This window comes from Dromiciops gliroides, chromosome 4 (genome assembly GCF_019393635.1).
Source record: "Dromiciops gliroides isolate mDroGli1 chromosome 4, mDroGli1.pri, whole genome shotgun sequence".
In the NCBI taxonomy this organism is placed as follows: Eukaryota; Metazoa; Chordata; class Mammalia; order Microbiotheria; family Microbiotheriidae; genus Dromiciops; species Dromiciops gliroides.
The window spans coordinates 199,945,390-199,965,270 of record NC_057864.1 but is presented as its reverse complement, the minus strand read 5'-3'; the positions used below and the strand labels follow the sequence as shown (position 1 = coordinate 199,965,270).

Genomic DNA, 19,881 nt, shown 5'->3' with positions numbered 1-19,881 from the left:
TTTTCAACATTCATTTTTGTAAGAGTTTGAGTTCCAAATTTTTCTCCCTCCCTCCCCTCCCTCCCCCTTCCAGAAGCTAGCAAGCAATCTGATATAGGTTATACATTATAATCATGTTAAACATATTTTCACATTATTCATATTGTGAAAGAAGAATCAGAACAAAAGGAAAAAAACACAAGAAAGAAGAAACATCTACAATAACAAAAAACCACATGAAAATAGTATGCTTCAATCTGCATTCTTTTTCTGAATGTGTAAAGTGTTTTTCACCATAAGTCTTTTAGCATTGTCTTGGATCATTGTATTGCTAAGAAGAGCTAAGTCTATTATAGTTGATCATCATACAATGTTGTTGATACTGTGTATAATGTTCTCTTGGTTCTGCTCATTGCATTCAGTATCAATTCATGTAAGTTTTTCTAGGTTTTTTCTGAAATCTGCCTGCTCATCTTTTTTTTTTTTTTTTTGGTGAGGCAAGTGGGGTTAAGTGACTTACCCAGGGTCACACAGCTAGTAAGTGTCAAGTGTCTAAAGTTAGATTTGAACCCAGGTCCTCCTGACTCCAGGGCTGGTGCTCTATCCATTGCGCCACCTAGCTGTCCCTGACTGCTCATCATTTCTTACAGCAGAATATATATATATATATATATATATATATATTCATATACCATAACCATGTACCAATTGATGGGCATCCCTCAATTTTCAATTATTTGCCACCATAATAGAACTGCTATAAATATTTTTGTACACATGAATCTTTTCCCTTTTTTATGATCTCTTTGGGATATAGACCTAGTAGAATATATATATATATGTGTATATATATATATATATATATATATATATATATATATATATATATATATATATAAAGAGAGAGAGAGAGAGAGAGAGAGAATATAGACATAGACCTATTACCAGGTCAAAGGGTATGCAGTTTTATAGCCTTTGGGGCATAGTTCCAAATTGCCCTCCAGAATGGTTGGATTAGTTCACAACTCCACCAACAATGCATTAGAGTTTCAATTTTCCCACATATTCTTCAAGATTTATCCTTTTCCTTTTTTGTCATATTAGCCAATTGGATGGGTGTGAGGTGGTACCTCAGAATAGTTTTCATTTGCATTTCTCTAATTAGTAGTGATGGAGAGCATTTTTTCATATGGCTGTAAATAGCTTTAATTTCATCATCTGAAAACTGTATGTTCATATCCTTTGACCATTTCTCAATTAGATGATGACTTGTATTCTTATATTTTTGATTCAGTTCTCTATATACTTTAGAAATGAGGCCTTTATAAAAAACACTGGCTGTTTATGAAAAAAACAAACACTGGCTGTAAAAATTGTTTCCTATATTTCTGCTTTCCTTCTAATCTTAGTTGCATTGGGTTTGTTTGTGCAAAACCTTTTTAATTTAATGTAATCAAAATGATCCATTTTGTATTTCATAATGTTCACTATCTCATCTTTGGTCATAAATTCTTCCCCTCTCCATAGATCTGACAAATAAACTATTTCTTCCTTTTCTTATTTGCCTGTGCTATCACCCTTTATGTCTAGATCATGTACCCATTTTTTTCTTTTCTTTCTTTCTTCCTTCCTTCCTTTCTTTTTTTTTTTGTGGGGCAATGAGGGTTAAGTGACTTGCCCAGAGTCACACAGCTAGTAAGTGTCAAGTGTCTGAGGCTGGATTTGAACTCAGGTCCTCCTGAATCCAGGGCTGATGCTTTATCCACTCTGCTACCTAGCTGACCCCTCATGTACCCATTTTGACTTTACTTTAGTATATGGTATAAGATGTTGGTCTATGCCTAGTTTCTGCCATACTATTTTTGAGTTTTCCCATCAGTTTTTCTCAAATAGTGAGTTCTTATCCCAGAAACTAGAGTCTTTGGGTTTATCTAACAGAGATTGTATATTAATTTACTACTGTGTTTTGTATGCCTAACCTATTCCACAGATATATCACTCTGTTTCTTAGCCAGTAGCAAATAGTTTTGATGATTGCTGTTTTATAATATAGTTTTAGATCTGGTATGGCTAGGCCACCTTCCTATGCATTTTTAAAAATTAATTCCCTTGTTATTCTTGACCTTGTTCTTCCAGAAGAATTTTGTTATTATTTGTCTAGCTCTATGAAATAATTTTTGATAGTTTGGTATGGCACTGAGTAAGTAAATTAATTTAGGTATAATTGTCATTTTTCTTATATTAATTAGCTCGGCCTACCCCTGAGCAATTTATATTTTTTCATTTATTTAAATCTGGTTTTATTTGTATGAAAAGTGTTTTGTAATTGTGTTCATATAGTTCCTGGGTTTGCCTTGGCTGGTAGACTCCCAAATATTTTATGTTGCCTACAGTTATTTTAAATGATTTTCCTGGGCTTTGTTTTTCATATATAGAAATGCTGATGATTTATGTGGGTTTATTTTATATCCTGCAACTTTGCTAAAGTTGTTAATTGCTTCAAGTAGTTTTTTAGTTGATTCTTTAGGATTCCTTAAGTATACCATCATATCATCTGCAAAAAGGGATTGTTTTGTTTTTTCCTTGCCTATTCTAATTCCTTCAATTACTTTTTCTTCTCTTATTGCTGAGACTAACATTGCTAGTACAATATTGAATAATAGTGGTGATAATGGACATCCTTACACACATCCAATCTTTCAACCAGTGACCACACATTATGAATCTGAGACCCTCTTGGTAACCATTCTCTGTGTACTCTCTAGTTTATCAGTGTCATCCTTAAAACGCTTAAATCATTAGATTGCAAAGTCCTTGAGGGCAGGAGCTATCTTTTTTTTTTTTAATTTGTATTTGTATCTTCAGCACTTATCATAGTACTGGTAGTCCCAGTAGCTTGATAAATGTTTACTGGCTATTGAGTTAAGCCTGGTGCCCAGGATTGAAAGCAGTGGTTCAGATGAGATTTAACCTGCGACTGTCACTTCCCTATTCCTGGGAACCAGGCTCCTCTTAAGGACTTCCAAGATTATACTAGCTTTTCTGGGAGAGGAGAAGTAGAGAGACTGCCACATCACACTGCTAAATCAATTTGAGCTTGCAGTCTATTCTGAGCCCTTCCCCACCACACCCTTTGCTTCTGGCACCGTCCTGCCAGAAGGTTTCTGGGTGCAGGTTTAGGAACTGACACTAAGTGTTCACCCCTATGGCCTGCTTCCTAGCCTCTTAGCTCTTCCAGATGCTCTATTCCCCTCTCCTAAGCATGTGTTCATGTTTAACAAAGGAGTGCCTGGAGTATTAGGCAGCAAATTCTGAGAAAACTCAGAAAGTGGAGGAAGAGAATTCCAGTAACTTTCCCTTGATCAAGTCAGACTTCCCTGAGTTGTTCCTGCATCCTCTTCTATGTCCAGACATGCCTTCTCCTTTCCATGATGGAAATGAGTTTGCATAAATCTCATTTACCAAATAATTGGTAAGGATTTTAAAATATTGGGGGCAGCTAGGTGGCGCAGTGGATAAAGCACTAGCCCTGGATTCAGGAAGACCTGAATTCAAATCCGGCCTCAGACACTTGACACTTACTAGCTGTGTGACCCCAGGCAAGTCACTTAACCCCCATTGCCCTGCAAAATAATAATTAATAATAATAAATATTAAACTGGAGTCATTCTGCCATTATTTATTCAATACCTCAAGGCTTGCTCTTTAATTACTCTCTCTGGCAGCTTTTCATTGCCATTTTCAAAATGCAGTTAGGCCAGGCAGGCAGTAGACTGGGTTGGGGTGAGGCTGTGTCCCTCTGAGGTTTCTGCTTGGCTCAGGTTGAACCCCCAGTGGAAGTATGCAGTGAAGAACCCAATATTGTCCACTGAACGTCTCACTGCCTTGTTATAGCTACCCCTCCCCTGTTACCTCAGGGGCTGATTTGGCCATTTGCTATCATTTATTTATTCATTTATTTATTTATTCATTCATTCATTTATTTTTCATTTATTCATTCATTTATTCATTCATTCATTCATTCATTTATTTGTTTGTTTGTTTGTTTATTTGTTTATCTATTTATTTATTTATTTTGCGGGGCAATGGGGGTTAAGTGATTTGCCCAGGGTCACACAGCTATTAAGTGTCAAGTGTCTGAGGCCGGATTTGAACTCAGGTACTCCTGAATCCAGGCCCAGTGCTTTATCCACTGTGCCACCTAGCTGCCCCCCATTTATTTATTTTTAAGTGCTGGTTTGTTTATTTTATTAATTGAGCCTCTCTATCTTTTATTTTAGAGAATATCCAAACCTGTTAACTCTATTGTTTGCACCTCTCTAGAACATCTCTGAACAAAAAAAAAAAAAAAAAAAGGAAGCCTTTGCTTTAAGTCCTGGTTGAGTGGAAAGAGTTGTGTTTAGGGACAGCTAGGTGGCACAGTGGATAAAGCACCAGCCCTGGATTAAGGAGGACCTGAGTTCAAATCCTGCCTCAGATACTTGATACTAGCTAGGTTCACATCCTTGCTCCTCGATTTACACTATGTGTGACCTTGTTGTTATTATTCAGTCGTTTCAGTCATGTCTGACTGTTCTCAACCCCATTTGGGGGTCTTCTTAGCAAAGATACTGTAGTGGTTTGCCATTTCCTTTTCCAGCTCATTTTGCAGATGAGGAAACTGAGGCAAACAGGGTGAAGTGACTTGCCCAGGGTCACATAGCTACTGAGTGTCTGAGGCTGAATTTGAACTTGGGTCTTCCTGACTCCAGGCCCTGTGCTCCATCCATTAATAATTCATCTTTCTTTTTTTTCCTTTTTTCTTTTTTTGCAGGGCAATGAGGGTTAAGTGACTTGCCCAGGGTTACACAGCTAGTAAGTGTCAAGTGTCTGAGGCTGAATTTGAACTCAGGTTCTCCTGAATCCAGGGCGGGTGCTTTATCCACTGCGCCATCTAGCTGCCCCCAATAATTCATCTTTCTCGCCTTCATTTCCTTATCTGTGAAATTATGGATTGGACTAGTGGTCCCTCCCATCTCTGAATTTGAAGAAAAAACTTTGCCATTTCTAGCAAAGACAAAGTGTGTTTCTCCTTGGGGTAAAACTGAAAGGCAACAACCTAGTTAATCACCCAGTGATTACAGTACTGGGAAATGTTTCCAAAGAAGTGGCAATGAAAGACAGGACCAGAAAGAAGGTTTAGGTCGGTCAAAGCGCCTCTTTCAAACTTCAGCATGTTTGCTAGTCCTAAGCAGCAAATTAGAGACATATGAGGCATCCTCTTGTTCTTGTTGCAAATTTGCACCTAGTTGAGATGGAGACAGAGGCCACTAGGTGGCGCAGTGAATAGAGTGCTGGGCCTATAGTCAGAAGACCCAAGTTCAGATTTCGCCTCAGACACTTACTAGCTATGTGACTTTGGGCAAGTCACTTAATCCTGTTTGCCTTAATCCACTGAAGAAGGAAATAGCAAAAACCACTTGGGTATGCTTGCCTAGAAAACCCCATGGTCAGTGACTGAAAGACTAAATGACAATAAGAGATGGAGCCAGTTTCAAACATAGCTGGATCTTTATGTAACTTGTAAAGGACATAAAACATGGAGCAGGCTCATTTGCACCAAGAAAAGCTTGGAGGTTTTGAGGAGCTCATTTGCATATGAAAAGGCTAGGAAAGCAATTGCCAACCGGGACAGGACAGTGAACTTGCCCCAGGCTTTAGATTGCCTCGGTACATTTCCTCCAGTCGCTCATTTGCATAGACCTACAAGAGAACTTTATAGAGTATGAAAAAACTGGAGAACCTTCAATCCACCATAATTCTCTGGTGGTTATTGGGCAAAGGACCATGGCCTGATTATGGCCAAGCCTGAATAGATGAAGATTTGGGAAATGCGCTGGATGGTCGTCATAACTTAGGGGATTCAGCCCTGAGCCAGGGAAAGTTATCCAAAAGACCCTATTTTCCATCTAGGAGGTGGCAAATTTAAGGTTATTTGTTCATTGTGAAAGGCAGCATGACTTAGTGCATAGGGTGATAGAGTGGAATCAGCAAGATTCAGTTACTAACAGGTCACCACCAGCTTGGTGACATAGTGGATAGATTGGAGGTGGTCCTGGAGTCACTGCCTATGTTTGCTCATCCGTAAAAACGGGAGTAATAATAGCAGCTACTTCCCAGGATTGTCGGGAGGACCAAATGAGATAAGAGCTGTAAACCCTTAGCTTGTTGTTTGTCTATCATTCTGGGAGTGATGTCATGGCTTGCGGTGAATTGGATTTAAGTGAGGGAGGGCTGTGCAAAATCACCAGCCTCACTTTCTCCTTTGGAACTGTCGGGGCCCAGTCATACACACACACACACACACACACACACACACACACTATCAGGATCTGTGTGTGTGTGTGTGTGTGTCTTAATATATAATATATATCATCTCAGCAATACAATGGTCCAAGACAGTTCCAAAGGACTCATGATGGAAAATGCTCTCTAGGGGCAGCTAGGTGGCTCAGTGGATAAAGCACTGGTCCTGGAGTCAGGAGGACCTGAATTCCAATCCAGCCTCAGACACTTGACACTTGCTAGCTGTGTGACCTTGGGCAAGTCACTTAATCCCAATTGTCTCACCAAAAAGAAAGAAAGAAAGAAAGAAAGAAAGAAAGAAAGAAAGAAAGAAAGAAAGAAAGAAAGAAAGAAAGAAAGAAAGAAAGAAAGAAAGAAAGAAAGAAAGAAAGGAGGAAAGAAAGTGCTCTCTAAATCCAGAAAAAAAGAATGGTGGAATCTAGATGCAGATTGAACCATACAATTTCTACTTCTTTTTTTTTTCTTTTTTGAGGTTTTTCCCTTTTGTTCTCATTCTTCTTTCACACCATAACTAATGCAGAAATATGTTTAATGTGATTGTACATATATAGTCTATATCATATTACTTGCTGTCTTGGGGAGGGGGGAAGGAGGGGAGGGAGGGAGAAAAATTTCGAATTAGAACTCTTATAAAAACAAATGTTGAAAACTATCTCTACATGTAACTAGAAAATAATAAAATACTTTTATGATAAAAAATTTTTAAATAATATATATCAGGACAACTAGAGATAGCTCCAAATGTTTAAGTCATGGAAATTCTTTGAGCTTCTCGCCCCTATCTATAGAATGAGATGGTTGGACTCACTGGCCTCTAAGGTCCCTTCTAACTCTAAATCTGACCCAGTGAAAGGAGACAGGAGCACCATAACAGAGCAAGCCTAGCCCAGCAAGGGTCCACGTTCACTATCAAGACACTGGGGATTTTGAGTAAGTGAGAGCTGTAAGTGGGCTTCACCATCCATACTTAGAGTCTGAGCCTTTTCTTCCTGTGGATGCTGAGTGTTTTTGTAGGGTAGTATGCACGTTTGTAGGAGACTGTGTTACAAATTTGAGGGACAGGGATATTTTGTAGCAACTATTTTTATTGTGCTATATTAATACATGCTTTTGCTTAGAACTAGTTGTGTCTACCGGCTGAATTTATTTTTTATTTTTTTAGTGAGGCAATTGGGGTTAAGTGACTTGCCCAGGGTCACACAGCTGGTAAGTACTAAGTGTCTGAGGTCGGATTTGAACTCAGGTACTCCTGACTCCAGGGCCAGTGCTCTATCCACTGTACCACCTAGCTGCCCCTCAACATTCATTCATTTTTTTTGTGTGTTGTTGTTGTTGGTTTGTTTTAAATCCTGCAGGGTCTGAGTGCTGCAGGGTTGCATAAATTCCTGATTCTTTTTCTCAACTCCAGAAAGACATATGATTGAACAGTAAGCATTTATTTTGGTTGTGTGTGTGTGTGTGTGTGTGTGGTTTTGGTTGGGTTTTTTTTTTTTTGGTGAGGCAATTGGGGTTAAGTGACTTGCCCAGGATCACACAGCTAGTAATTGTCAAATGTCTGAGGCCAGATTTGAACTCAGGTATTCCTGACTCCAGGGCTGGTGCTCTACCCACTGCGCCACCTAGCTGCCCCCTACTGGCTGAATTTTAATAAGGAGCTTACTTACTTATTTGTGAGCTATAGTGCACATACCTTTAGAACCTTAGGTAAGAGCTACATACACTCTGAGGACCTAACCTGAGGATTCCAGTGCAGGAATCTCCCAGAAGGGGGTGCTATATGACATCAAAGCCATCCACTGCCTCCTGGGCCATCAGCAGTTGTCCTGATTTTTGTCTTGACACTGGTCTTCGATGACTCTGGAATAGTGAGGCTGATGACTCTGTGCAACCCTGCCTCGCTTAAATCTAATTCACAACATGAGCCAAGACCACTCTGTGATGTCATTGGTCTTCTTCAAAAAAGGAAGGACAAGCAACAAGAGCAACAACAGCTTGCAATCTGTCCAAGAGAAAAGAGTGCAAACCGTATATAGCTATAGGCTATTATCCGTTAAGGAGAATTTCCTGGGCGGGTTCTAAGGTTTTAATCTTACCAAATGAAATCATGAAGCCCGCTTCTCCAGAGACTTTCAAAGAGGAATGTAAAGAAATAATTCCCGGATAGAGCGCCGGCCCTGGAGTCAGGAGTACCTGAGTTCAAATCCGGCCTCAGACACTTAACACTCACTAGCTGTGTGACCCTGGGCAAGTCACTTAACCCCAATCGCCTCACTAAAAACCAAAAAAAAAAAACCCCAAAAAACAAAAACAAAAAACAAAACAAAGAAATAATTCCCTTGGATTGTTCTGAATACAATCCTCCTCTGCAGATGGAAAGATGAAACATAACAGTTATGTTAGACCTGGAAAGAACAATAGGTATCTTGTAGAAACCCCCTTATTTTGTAGAGGAGGAGACTGAAATTTGGATGGCTTAGGTAATTCACCAAGGTGATACAGCTTATTAGTAAAAGAGCCAGAACTAAGCTCACAGATTTATAGACGGACATGGCTGAAAAGGTCATTTAGTGCAACTCCCTAATTTTATGAAGAGGAAATTGAGACCAAGAGAATCTTGTGAATTTGCCAGTAAATAGCAGAACCAGATTTCAAACCTATTCCTGACTCCCAACCCACTCTGCCATGCCAGATGTCCTAACTCCCAACCCAGTGCTCATTTAGCTAACCCCATGAAATTCCTCACCTTCCTTGAATATCCAATCCCAGCCAAAGAAGGGAGGAAAAATCCACCATAATTCTCTAGTGCATTGTCTCTGTGGATGATTCTGATTCATGGCTCCATCCTAACCAATTTTCTAAAAGTGACTTAAATAGCTAAAAGTGACTCAATATAGCACTTAAAAGTTTGCAAAGCACTTTCAATTTATGTTATCTCATTTGATCCTTACAATATCCCTTTAAATTAGGTGCTATTAATTATTATCCTAATTTTACAGATTAGGAAACAGAATGAAAGTGGACTTGTCCAGGGTCTAATAAGTATCTGAGGTAGGATTTGAACTTAGGCCTTCTGGAGCAGCTAGGTGACTCAGTGGATAGAGCACTGGCCCTGGATTCAGGAGGACCTGAGTTCAAATCCGGCCTCAGATACTTTACACTTACTAGCTGTGTGACCCTAAGCAAGTCACTTAACCCCAATTGCCTCACAAAAATAAAATAAAATAAAATGAACTTAGGCCTTCCTGACTCCAAATCCAATCCTTTGTCCACTATGCTACCTCACTTAGAGATGTAGCTGGCATGTTCAGTTACTTTTTCAGTTGTGTCTGACTTTTCATGACTGCATTTGGGGTTTTCTTTATTAAGATACTAGAGTGGTTTGCTACTTCCTTCTCCAGCTCATTTGACAGATGAAGAAACTGAGGCAAACAGGGTTAAATGACTTGCCCAGGGTCACACAGCTAGTAAGTTTCTAAGTACCTGGCACACTTGTGTCACATTTGAAGCTTGGAGGAAGTTTAGAGGGATGTCTGGTATGCCAGTATTAGGATCCCAAAATATCTCAACAAGCTGGAACAAAACTAGGATGCTTGGTTTAAAAAAAGAAAAGTCAACTTTACAAGAATTGGATGGAACAGACATGTCTCAACATGAATTCATGGGAAAAAGATCTGGGAGACTCAGTAAACTGCCAGCTCAATATGAGTGACATGACAGGAGATAAAAATACAAATTTGCCCATAGGCAGCATTATTAAAAGCATAGTGTCCAGAATGAGGGAGATGAGAGCCAATTTGTACGCTGCCCTGGTTCAACATAATCTGGAAAATAGTGACCATTTCTAGATCCTACGTTGTAGGAAGAGCATGGACAAGGTGGAACATGTCCAAAGGATTGTGACCAAGATATTGAGGGAACTGGAATGTTTAGCTAGGAGGAGGGATGTTGCAGGGATATATAATAGCCATCTCTAAATTTTGAAGGGTTCTTACATCTAGCATAGACATACTGAAGCTTAGTGGTGAGGGTGAGGGTTCTGGGATTTCTGCTTTTCTCACTCAGTCCTATGCTTTAGGCATTTAGGTGTGGAACATGTCCATTGCTAGGGGAAGTCTGACCTCTAGTTAGGGGGATTAGGCTCTCTTTATTTTCACTCTTGGCTCATTAAACCCCAACCTTGGCAATCCCAAGCACAATGTTACTTTTTGTCTCAAGTCTAGGGGGAATAGGAAAAGAGGCATTCAATATACGCTATTGATAGGGAATGAAAAAGGTAGTTTACTCCTTCACAGGGAAAAATGTTAAGCATAAAAGAATCACAGAAGGCATTAACAGAATGATTAGAACAGCATTCAGTAACTGAACTTAGAACTATGGTCACAGTCCTTTGGGAGACTAATGGTTTGAGCTTCATCAGAACATAAAGCAGTTGTGCAATACTTCCAATTAGGCATTTCACATTTCACTGGGCATTTTCACCATTCAATTGCTCCTGGCATTTCTTTGCTTGGCCCCTCTCTTGGCAGCGAATCAACTCAATGATGCAGAAACTTAACCCTACTGTCAATCACTACTGTTCCAATGGATGGTATAGGCGCAATGCCAGCAGATAGTTCTGCTGTTGCTGTTCTGATGGACTACACTGCAGCCACAGACCTTTGGAAACTCTCAAGATCTCCTGAACTCTTCCCATCTCAGTGTACTTGTTCTCTTAAGATCAGGAAAGAAGAAATTTAGAGTAAAGGCAGCCAGGAGCCTGATTAAGTCACCCTGTGGCCCTAGGTGCCACAAGGGAAAGATCATCATTCCACCAGGATAAAAAAGAATCCTGTCCTTCCTCACATCTCTCTGGAGTCACATCTTATTATTTAGAGAGGAAAAGCTTGGAGCCATATCCTCTTTTTTTTTTTTTTTTAGTGAGGCAATTGGGGTTAAGTGACTTGCCCAGGGTCACACAGCTAGTAAGTGTTAAGTGTCTGAGGCCGGATTTGAACCCAGGTACTCCTGACTCCAGGGCCGGTGCTCTATCCACTGCGCCACCTAGCTGCCCCAAATAAACTACAATCTCTCAAGCAGACTTTTTGTTTTGTTTTGTTTTTGTTTGTGGGGCCATGGGAGTTAAGTGACTTGCCCAGGGTCACACAGCTAGTAAGTATCAAGTGTCTGAGGCCAGATTTGAACTCAGGTACTCCTGAATCCAGGTCTGGTGCTTTATCCACTGCACCACCTAGCTGCCCCCATATCCTCTTTTTAAAAGCTCCTCTGAGGGGCAGCTAGGTGGCGCAGTGAATAGAGCACCGGCCCTGGAGTCAGGAGTACCTGAGTTCAAATCCAGCCTCAGACACTTAACACTTACTAGCTGCATGACCCTGGGCAAGTCACTTAACCCCAATTGCCTCACCAAAAAAAAAAAAAAAAAAAAAAGCTCCTCTGAGTCATTAGCACCTCCAGTTCTGCTAGCAGCCAGTGAGAGGACTCTTCATCATGACTGGAAGTAGGTGCCCACCTCCATCCCCTCCTCTGGGGCAAAAAGAAAAAAGAAAAGAAAAAACTTCACATGACATATTGGAAGCAGGCAAAGAATAATTGTACATAACCCACCAGGAAGAAAAATATCAGCATGTTCGATAATTCTGTTACATATACAAAAGAGAATTAATTTTTTTCTCCTTGGGGTCAAAGGTATGAAACAATTGAAAAGCCTGAGAAACCGTTTCTGGGTAATTAATAATCAATCTATTAATTAGGCTAGCAAATAATCAATAAATTGATAGTCAGTGGGTTCTCTTGGTAATCAAAGGCAAAACCATGTAGATCGCTAAATAATTAAATACCTTTGGAAAAGGAGGTGCCCCTGAGAGGTGAAAAGAAGCCTGGATTGGTGAACAGTTAATGAGGGGGTGGGCATATTAATGAGAAAGTGGGCTAAAAGTCTTCAGCTCCTCCTGCTAAGAATGTGACTTCATCATGCTTGATCAGCTGCCTCCAGCAGTCTGGACAGAGGAATCCATCGCTACCCAGACCGCTCGGGTTGGTTTTCTCTTTCATAAGCTGGGTTCCCCTAAATTCTAATGGAGGGTTCCAAGGACAGGAGCTCATTTCATAATGGGAAGAATTCACTTAGATTCGATTCTATTTGTAAGGTCTTCTAGTTGGGTGGGGGTCCCGCTCAAGATCTCAGAGCATGTACCTGGAGGATTCGTGCAGTCTCATCTATGAGCAATGTCCTTCAGAGACTGACTGGCTTACAGGTGTTGGTCCCTGAATGAGGAAATAAAGGGGAAAAACCTTAATCCTAATTTAATAATTGGTTGTTAATATAATAGAAAACCATTTCTCTCAGGTAAGAACCAGTACCAAGGGTTGTACATTACAGCAAGGCAGAATTTGGTATACTCTGACTTCAGGAGTTTTGCAAGGCAGAAAGAATGATGAAGTGTAAAGAGTTCTGGATCTGGAGACAGAAGTTGTTGTTGTTCAATCATTTCAGTCAAGTCCATCTCTTCATGACCCCATTTGAGGTTTTCTTGGCAAAGACACTGGAGTGATTTCCTATTTTCTTCTCCAGTTTATTTTACACATGAGAAAACTGAGACAAACAGGGTTAAGTGACTTGTCCAGGGTCACCAAGCTATTAAGTGTCTGAGGCCAGATTTTAATTCAGGAAGATGAGTCTTCACTCTATCTACTGTGCCACCTAGCTGCCCACTGAGTCTGAATCCTGACATCATTGTTTATTACTGAACCTCAGTCTCCTCATCTGTAAAATGTGGGGGTTGGGCTTGGTGACTTTTAAGATCCCTTCCAGCTCTAAATCTATTATTCTATGGCTTAAAGCTGCTGCTTTAAGAAGTAATACATTCAGGGGCAGCTAGGTGGCGCAGTGGATAGAGCACCGGCCCTGGAGTCAGAAGAACATGAGTTCAAATCCGGCCTCAGACACTTAACACTTACTAGCTATGTGACCCTGGGCAAGCCATTTAACCCCAATTGCCTCACTAAAAAAACCTAAAAAACAAAAAACAAAAACAAACAAAAAAAAGAAGTAATACATTCCTTGACACAGGAGGTTATTAATCAAGTGATGACTAGATGGCCACTTGTTGGGTATGTCGGTGAGATTTGTGCTTTAGGTAAGAGTTAGACCAGAGATCCCTTTTAATGAATGAACTTTCTCTGTCTCTCTGTCTCTCTGTCTCTGTCTCTCTGCCCCTCTCTCTCTCTCTCTCTCTATCTCTCTCTCTCTCTCTCTCCCCACACATTTTGGTATTGATACGGGGGTGTTTCAAACTTGTAATTTCTTTTTTAAAAAATTATTAGTATTTTGTTTTGCCAATTACATGTAAAGACAAATTTTAACATTCTTTGTTTTGTTTTTTTGGTGAGGCAATTGGGGTTAAGTGACTTGCCCGGGGTCACATAGCTAGTAAGTGTTAAGTGTCTGAGGCTGGATTTGAACTCAGGTCCTCCTGACTCCAGGGCTGGTGCTCTATCCACTGCACCACCTAGCTGCGCCCTTAACATTCATTTTTTTTTTAATTCTGAGTTCCAAATTTTCTCCCTCCCTCACCTTTCCCCTCCATAAGATGGTAAGCAGGTTGATATAGGTTATATGTGTGCAATCATGTAAAACATTTTTTCTATTAGTCATGTTGTGAAAGAAGAAACAGACCAAAAGAAAAAGAATAGCATTAAAATAGTATGTTTCAATCTGCATTCAGACTCCATCCGTTATTTCTGTGGATGTGGATCGCATCTTTTATCATGAATCCTTTGGAATTGTCTTGGATCATTGTATTGCTGAGAATAGCTAAGTCATTCATAGTTGATTATCATACAATGTTGCAGTTACTTTGTATAATGTCCTCCTGGTTCTGCTCACTTCATCTTTCCAGATCTTCTCAAATCATCCTGATTGTCATTTCTATTGTATCGTATCACAATAATATTCCATTACAATCATGTACCACAACTTATTTAGCCATTCCCCAATTGATGGGCATTCCCTCAGTTTCCAATTCTTTGCCACCACAAAAAAAAAGCTGTTATAATTTTTTTTGTACAAATAGGTCCTTTCCCCCCTTTTTCAAACCTGTAATTTCAACAGTGTGGGGGAACCCCTACTATGGAAACTCCCTCCAACAACACAGATCATTGACTCATCTGGAACTTGTAACTTAGAGTCCTTGAGAGTTGCTTGGGGTTTGGAGTAGTTAAATGATTTACCCTAGGGTCATACAGCTTCACTGGGCAAGGAAGCAAGACTTGCATCTTTTTTATTCTGAGGCCAGCTCTCTATCCCACTATGCCAGTGCGGCCTCTTCATAATCTATGAAAATTAGTACAGAAAAAAGTCTAGCCCCTCCTACACACACACACACACACACACACACACACACACACACACACACACACACACACACACACACATACACCCTTTTTCAGAGACCATTAAGTGAAACACTTGCAAGTGTCTGACCTCTCTAATTCTACTCTCCAGATTTATGCGTCCCCCCCCTAAACCCTTTTCTCTCTTTTCTTCCCTGCCCTCCCCATCCCGCCTCCAGCCTGCTGGGATACTAGGAAGGGCAGCCTGGTGGCAGAACTGTCCACCATTGAGTTCAGCCACAGGGATCCTGTGTTTGGTGCCCTCTGGCTGCAGTCGAAAACAGGCACGGAATGTTTCTCAGCCTCCACTGATGGACAGGTAAGAAGGAAAAAAAGGGTGGGATGAAGGTAGAAAATTCAATAGATTCCCCACACACACACACACCCATGTTAAAGATTGGACAAAACAGGACCAGAGAAGCTTATAAAATCATGAGCCCCGGGAAGACTTAAAGAACATCAGTCTGATATGGAGCTTGCTTGTGGTTTAGTGGAGAGTGATCTGTGGTTAGAAGATGTAACTTCTTTTGGCCCTGCTTCTTATCTGCTTATGTGATGTTGGGCAAGTTGGTCTACCTGTTGTTGTCTCAGTGTTTTTACCATGAGATTATAAGTTCCTTGAGGGTAGGGATTGGTTTTTGCCTCTTTTTGTATCCCCAGTACTGGGCCCTGGATAGGCAATAAATGTTTCACTGGACTCATTGATCCATGAGATTCCTGGCAATGGCAACTCTTAAATGCTGTAATTCCTAGTGTTGAAAGGAAAATTCTTCATTTGGATTTTTCACCCTGATTAATGAGGCGAAACTTAGACAAAGAGAATTAAAAGGAGGTTATTATAAGTACGTCAAGATAGCAACATGTTGACAGGCCGATCACTGAAGATCGGCCTTGGCTTCAAGTTGTTTTATAGGCAATTTTAAGACAATCCATGTAGGTCCACCTGAGCAAAAGAAGTTGGGCACTTGCATCTCAGTTTCTCCCCAAGCAATTTGCAGGTGACAAAGAGCAGGTATTTAAAAAAAAGCTGGAGACTTGGTTTCCCCTTCCCCACCAGAGTCTCCCCCAACACTGATTGATAAGCAGGGCTGAGGACAATAGGATATCGAATCAACCTAATTTTCAACACTAGGAAAGGGATGAAGGGGAAGGAGCTTACAGAGGTTGGCCAGCTATCCTCTCCCTCTCCCCAGCCAGCATGATTACCAAGACATTGAAATGCCAGATGAAATCACCCATATAGGAAGTAACTTTTCAGAGACTGTTGCAGGGACCTTTTCCCTCCAGAAATCCTTTATTAAGCTTTATTGACTCTTCATTGCCTACCAATTAAATACAATCCAAACTCCTTAGCCTAGCATGAAATGGTTTCAGCCTACCTTTCCTACTTTATCTCTGTAGCCTCCCAGTGTGAACCTTCCATTCTTTTCTTTTTTGTTCTTTCTTTCTTTCTTTCTTTCTTTCTTTCTTTCTTTCTTTCTTTCTTTCTTTCTTTCTTTCTTTCTTTCTTTCTTTCTTTCTTCCTTCCTTCCTTCCTTCCTTCCTTCCTTCCTTCCTTCCTTCCTTCCTTCCTTCCTTCCTTCCTTCCTTCCTCTCTTCTTTTTCCTTTCTTCTTCCTTCCTTCCATTTTTCCTTCTTTCCTTCCTTCTTTCCTTCCTTTTTTTTTCTTTCCCTTTTATTCTTTCAGCACTCCCTCCCCTTCCGTAAAGGTATTTACTCTGAATTTCAAACAATAACAAAACAAATTGAACTTATATTTGCTTACATTAGTGTGCTGGTAAATGTTTAACAATTGGCCTAAAAAAAAAAGTTGTACACACAACACACTTTTAAGTTTCACTTGCATTATTAACATTTTTCTTTACAATATTACTTTCTAAAGTCTAGGCAGCCAACAAAATAGTGCCGATTTCTGAGGTATAAATGCTCACACTGAAAATTTAACAATGATTTTTCCAGGAATGGTACAAAGTGGTTCCAATTCTCCCTTGCATTACAACTAACTTTTTTGTTTGTTTGTTTTTTGTTTTTTGGGGTTTTTTTGCGGGGCAATGGGGGTTAAGTGACTTGCCCCGGGTCACACAGCTAGTAAGTATCAAGTGTCTGAGGTCTGATTTGAACTCAGGTCCTCCTGAATCCAGGGCCGGTGCTTTATCCACTGCGCCACCTAGACACCCCAGCATTGGGAATTTTTGAAAAAGGCAAAAGATAGGGTCAACTCTCAAGGAGCTCCTAGTCTTACAGGGCTCATTCCTTCTGTGAATCCCTGATATGGATCATTTATTACATAGAAGAGTCACACACCTTCAAAGCTGGAAGGAACCTCAGAAGCCATCTAATCAAACCTATATCTGAAAAAAAAATCTCATATTATGCCCAACAAGTGGTTATCAGTATTTCTCTGAAGACCTTCAAGGAAGGAGACACCCCCTCCTCCTGAGGCTACTCATTTCACTTTCGAATCATTCTAATTTTTAAGAAGTTTTCCCTTGCATCAAATTTAAATTTGATTTTTTTCAAAAAACTTCTACCAATTTTTCCTTGTTCTGCCCTCTGGGGCCAAGCAGAGCAAGTCTAATCTTCGGTAGGACAGCCCTTCAAATCCTTGAAGACAGCTATCATGTCTCTCTTTTTTTTTTTTTTTAGTGAGGCAATTGGGGTTAAGTGACTTGCCCAGGGTCACACAGCTATTTAAGTGTTAAGTGTCTGAGGCCGGATTTGAACTCAGGAACTCCTGACTCCAGGGCCGGTGCTCTATCCACTGCGCCACCTAGCTGCCCCTATCATGTCTCTCTTAAATCATCTTTTCTTCGGTTCTTTCCACTGATTTGGGAATCATACGATAGTTGATTTAGAGTTGGAGGAGGTCTTAGGGGGCAGCTAGGTGGCACAGTGAATAAAGCACCAGTCCTGGATTCAGGAGGACCTGAGTTCAAATCCAGCCTCAGACACTTGACACTTACTAGCTGTGTGACCCTGGGAAAGTCACTTAACCCTCATTGCCAAAAAGAAAAGAAAAGGAAGGGGTCTTAGAGGTCATCAAGTACACCCCCCCCTCATTTTATGGGTGAGGAAACTGAGGCATGGAGAGGTTAAGTGATTTGTCTAGGGCTACCCAAGCTGTAAAGTGTCTGAGGTGGGATTTGAACCCAGGTCTTCCTGTCTCTTAAGTCCACTTGTTACTCCATACTGAATTCGATTCTGACTGCACTCCTCTGGATTCTCTCAATATTATTAAGACCTGGATAAATATGGTTCTCACAGCCTCCAGTCTTGTTTTATGATTTGGCTTTCTGCCTAGATAGCAAGGTCCTTGAGAGGAAGATGTGTTTCTTGGACTTCATAGCCCCCATAAGATTCAGCTGAGAGCCTTAAATGGTTTCTATTCATTGATGAAAAGCTAAGAGCCACAACAACATTGTCTTCTTAATTACTGAACTATTCCTTGCTTCCCTGTTCCTTCTCAGGTCATGTGGTGGGATATCCGTAAAATTAATGAGCCCACAGAAGTCCTGGTCATGGATGTCTCCCGAAAGGGCATATTAGAAAATGCCTTGGGGGCCATCGCCCTTGAGTTTGAGCCAACCATGGTGAGTTCTTGCCCTCTTCAGTTTTCATTAATAGTGGGGAAATTGGGAAAGGAGGCTGGAGGAAGGAGGGTGGGACCATATCAGCAGGCACTGTGCTAGGCACAAAGAAAAAATGAAAATCATCTCTGCCTTCAAAGAATTCTTACCTCTACTTAGGTGGGTGGAGATATAACATATGTACAAATCAGCAAATGCAAAGTTTTTTGTTTGTTTTTTGTTTTTTTGGGTGAGGCAATGGGGGTTAAGTGACTTGCCCAGGGTCACACAGCTAGTATGTGTCAAGTATCTGAGACCGGATTTGAACTCAGGTCCTCCTGAATCCAGGGCTGGTGCTCTATCCACTGTGCCACCTAGCTGCCCCAAATGCAAAGGTTTTGTTTTTGTTGCTGCTGCTTTGATCAGACCTGGGATTAAATTGATATGAGGTGCTCAAAGAGGAGTAGTTTCCTATAACCAATCTAAGTCAGTGCCTTTTCCATGAATTGTAGTCTTAGCTGCTTAGGGCACTGAGAGTTTGAGTAATTTGTTCAGGGTTACACAGCTGGATATGTCAGAGGTGAGACTTGAACCCAGGTCTGCCTCAGTCCAAGACCACTATATTGACTGAGATGTGGTACCTTTCTCCCCCCCCCCTTTTTTCTTTTTCTTTTCTTTTCTTTTCTTTTTTTTTGGGGGGGCCCCCAGGGCAATGAGGGTTAAGTGACTTGCCCAGGGTCACACAGCTAGTGTCAAGTTTCTGAGGCTGGATTTGAACTCAGGTCCTCCTGAATCCAGGGTCGGTGCTTTATCTACTGCGCCACCTAGCTGCCCCTGAGATTGCTGCCTTTCTAAATACAAAATATATCCAAAGTGAGGCAAAAGAATTTCTAGAGGGAATGAGTGGTTGATGATATGGGTATGAGGGCATTATCTAATGGACAACATGAGTCTTATGGCATTCTTTGGGTCATCAAAGCCCTGTTGATCATAGGGGACTACATGGGTTCTTTTCATTTGCCTTCTTTAGGACATTTCCTATCTTGCTAATATTTCATCCATTAGTAAAATGCTAGCCAGTGCTGAGCCAAGCTGAGTAGAGAAGAATGGCTCCATAGCAGCTTCCCTGCTTTTCATTAACTGGCAGCTTCAGGGGCCAGGGTAAATTATGAGGTAATTGAGTGCTAAGCTATAGCCATCTGATGCATGGCAACATGACAACACTGTCTCCAGGTGGCTAGCTTTTTCTGGTGCTGACATGCAAAGACATTTAGGTGAAGAGAGTCATATTGGGGAACCAGCCTTCTTCCATTTAGAACAAGTACAAAAATTAGGAACTGGAACCTAGGAGGATTATCAACTATTAGACCATCATGTACTACCTGAACTCACTACAGAGAGAGAGAGAGAGAGAGAGAGAATTTGAGGCAGAGTTGAGGGAGTAAAGAGACACACTTAGAAATAGACAACAATACAGAGGGGTTCTGGAAGCAGCCTCAGGAAGCAGGACCTCTACCTCTGGCAACAGAAAAGAATTCTATGAACTCAAGAGAGCTAGCCCAGGCATTTGAGAATCAGGCTGTGAAGAAGATTATATCATGGG

The 19,881-nt window shown here is 40.8% G+C and overlaps 1 protein-coding gene across 1 annotated transcript in view; it reads left to right on the top strand.

Annotated features, from left to right (window-relative positions):
- The window catches only part of DNAI2 (dynein axonemal intermediate chain 2), a 91,005-nt gene that overhangs the window by 24,060 nt on the left and 47,064 nt on the right, over positions 1 to 19,881 (top strand). Inside the window, exons 7-8 of the mRNA XM_044003300.1 lie at positions 14,892 to 15,031; positions 18,180 to 18,302. Of these exons, the coding sequence (XP_043859235.1) occupies positions 14,892 to 15,031; positions 18,180 to 18,302 (263 nt within the window). The remainder of the gene's footprint in view (positions 1 to 14,891; positions 15,032 to 18,179; positions 18,303 to 19,881) is intronic.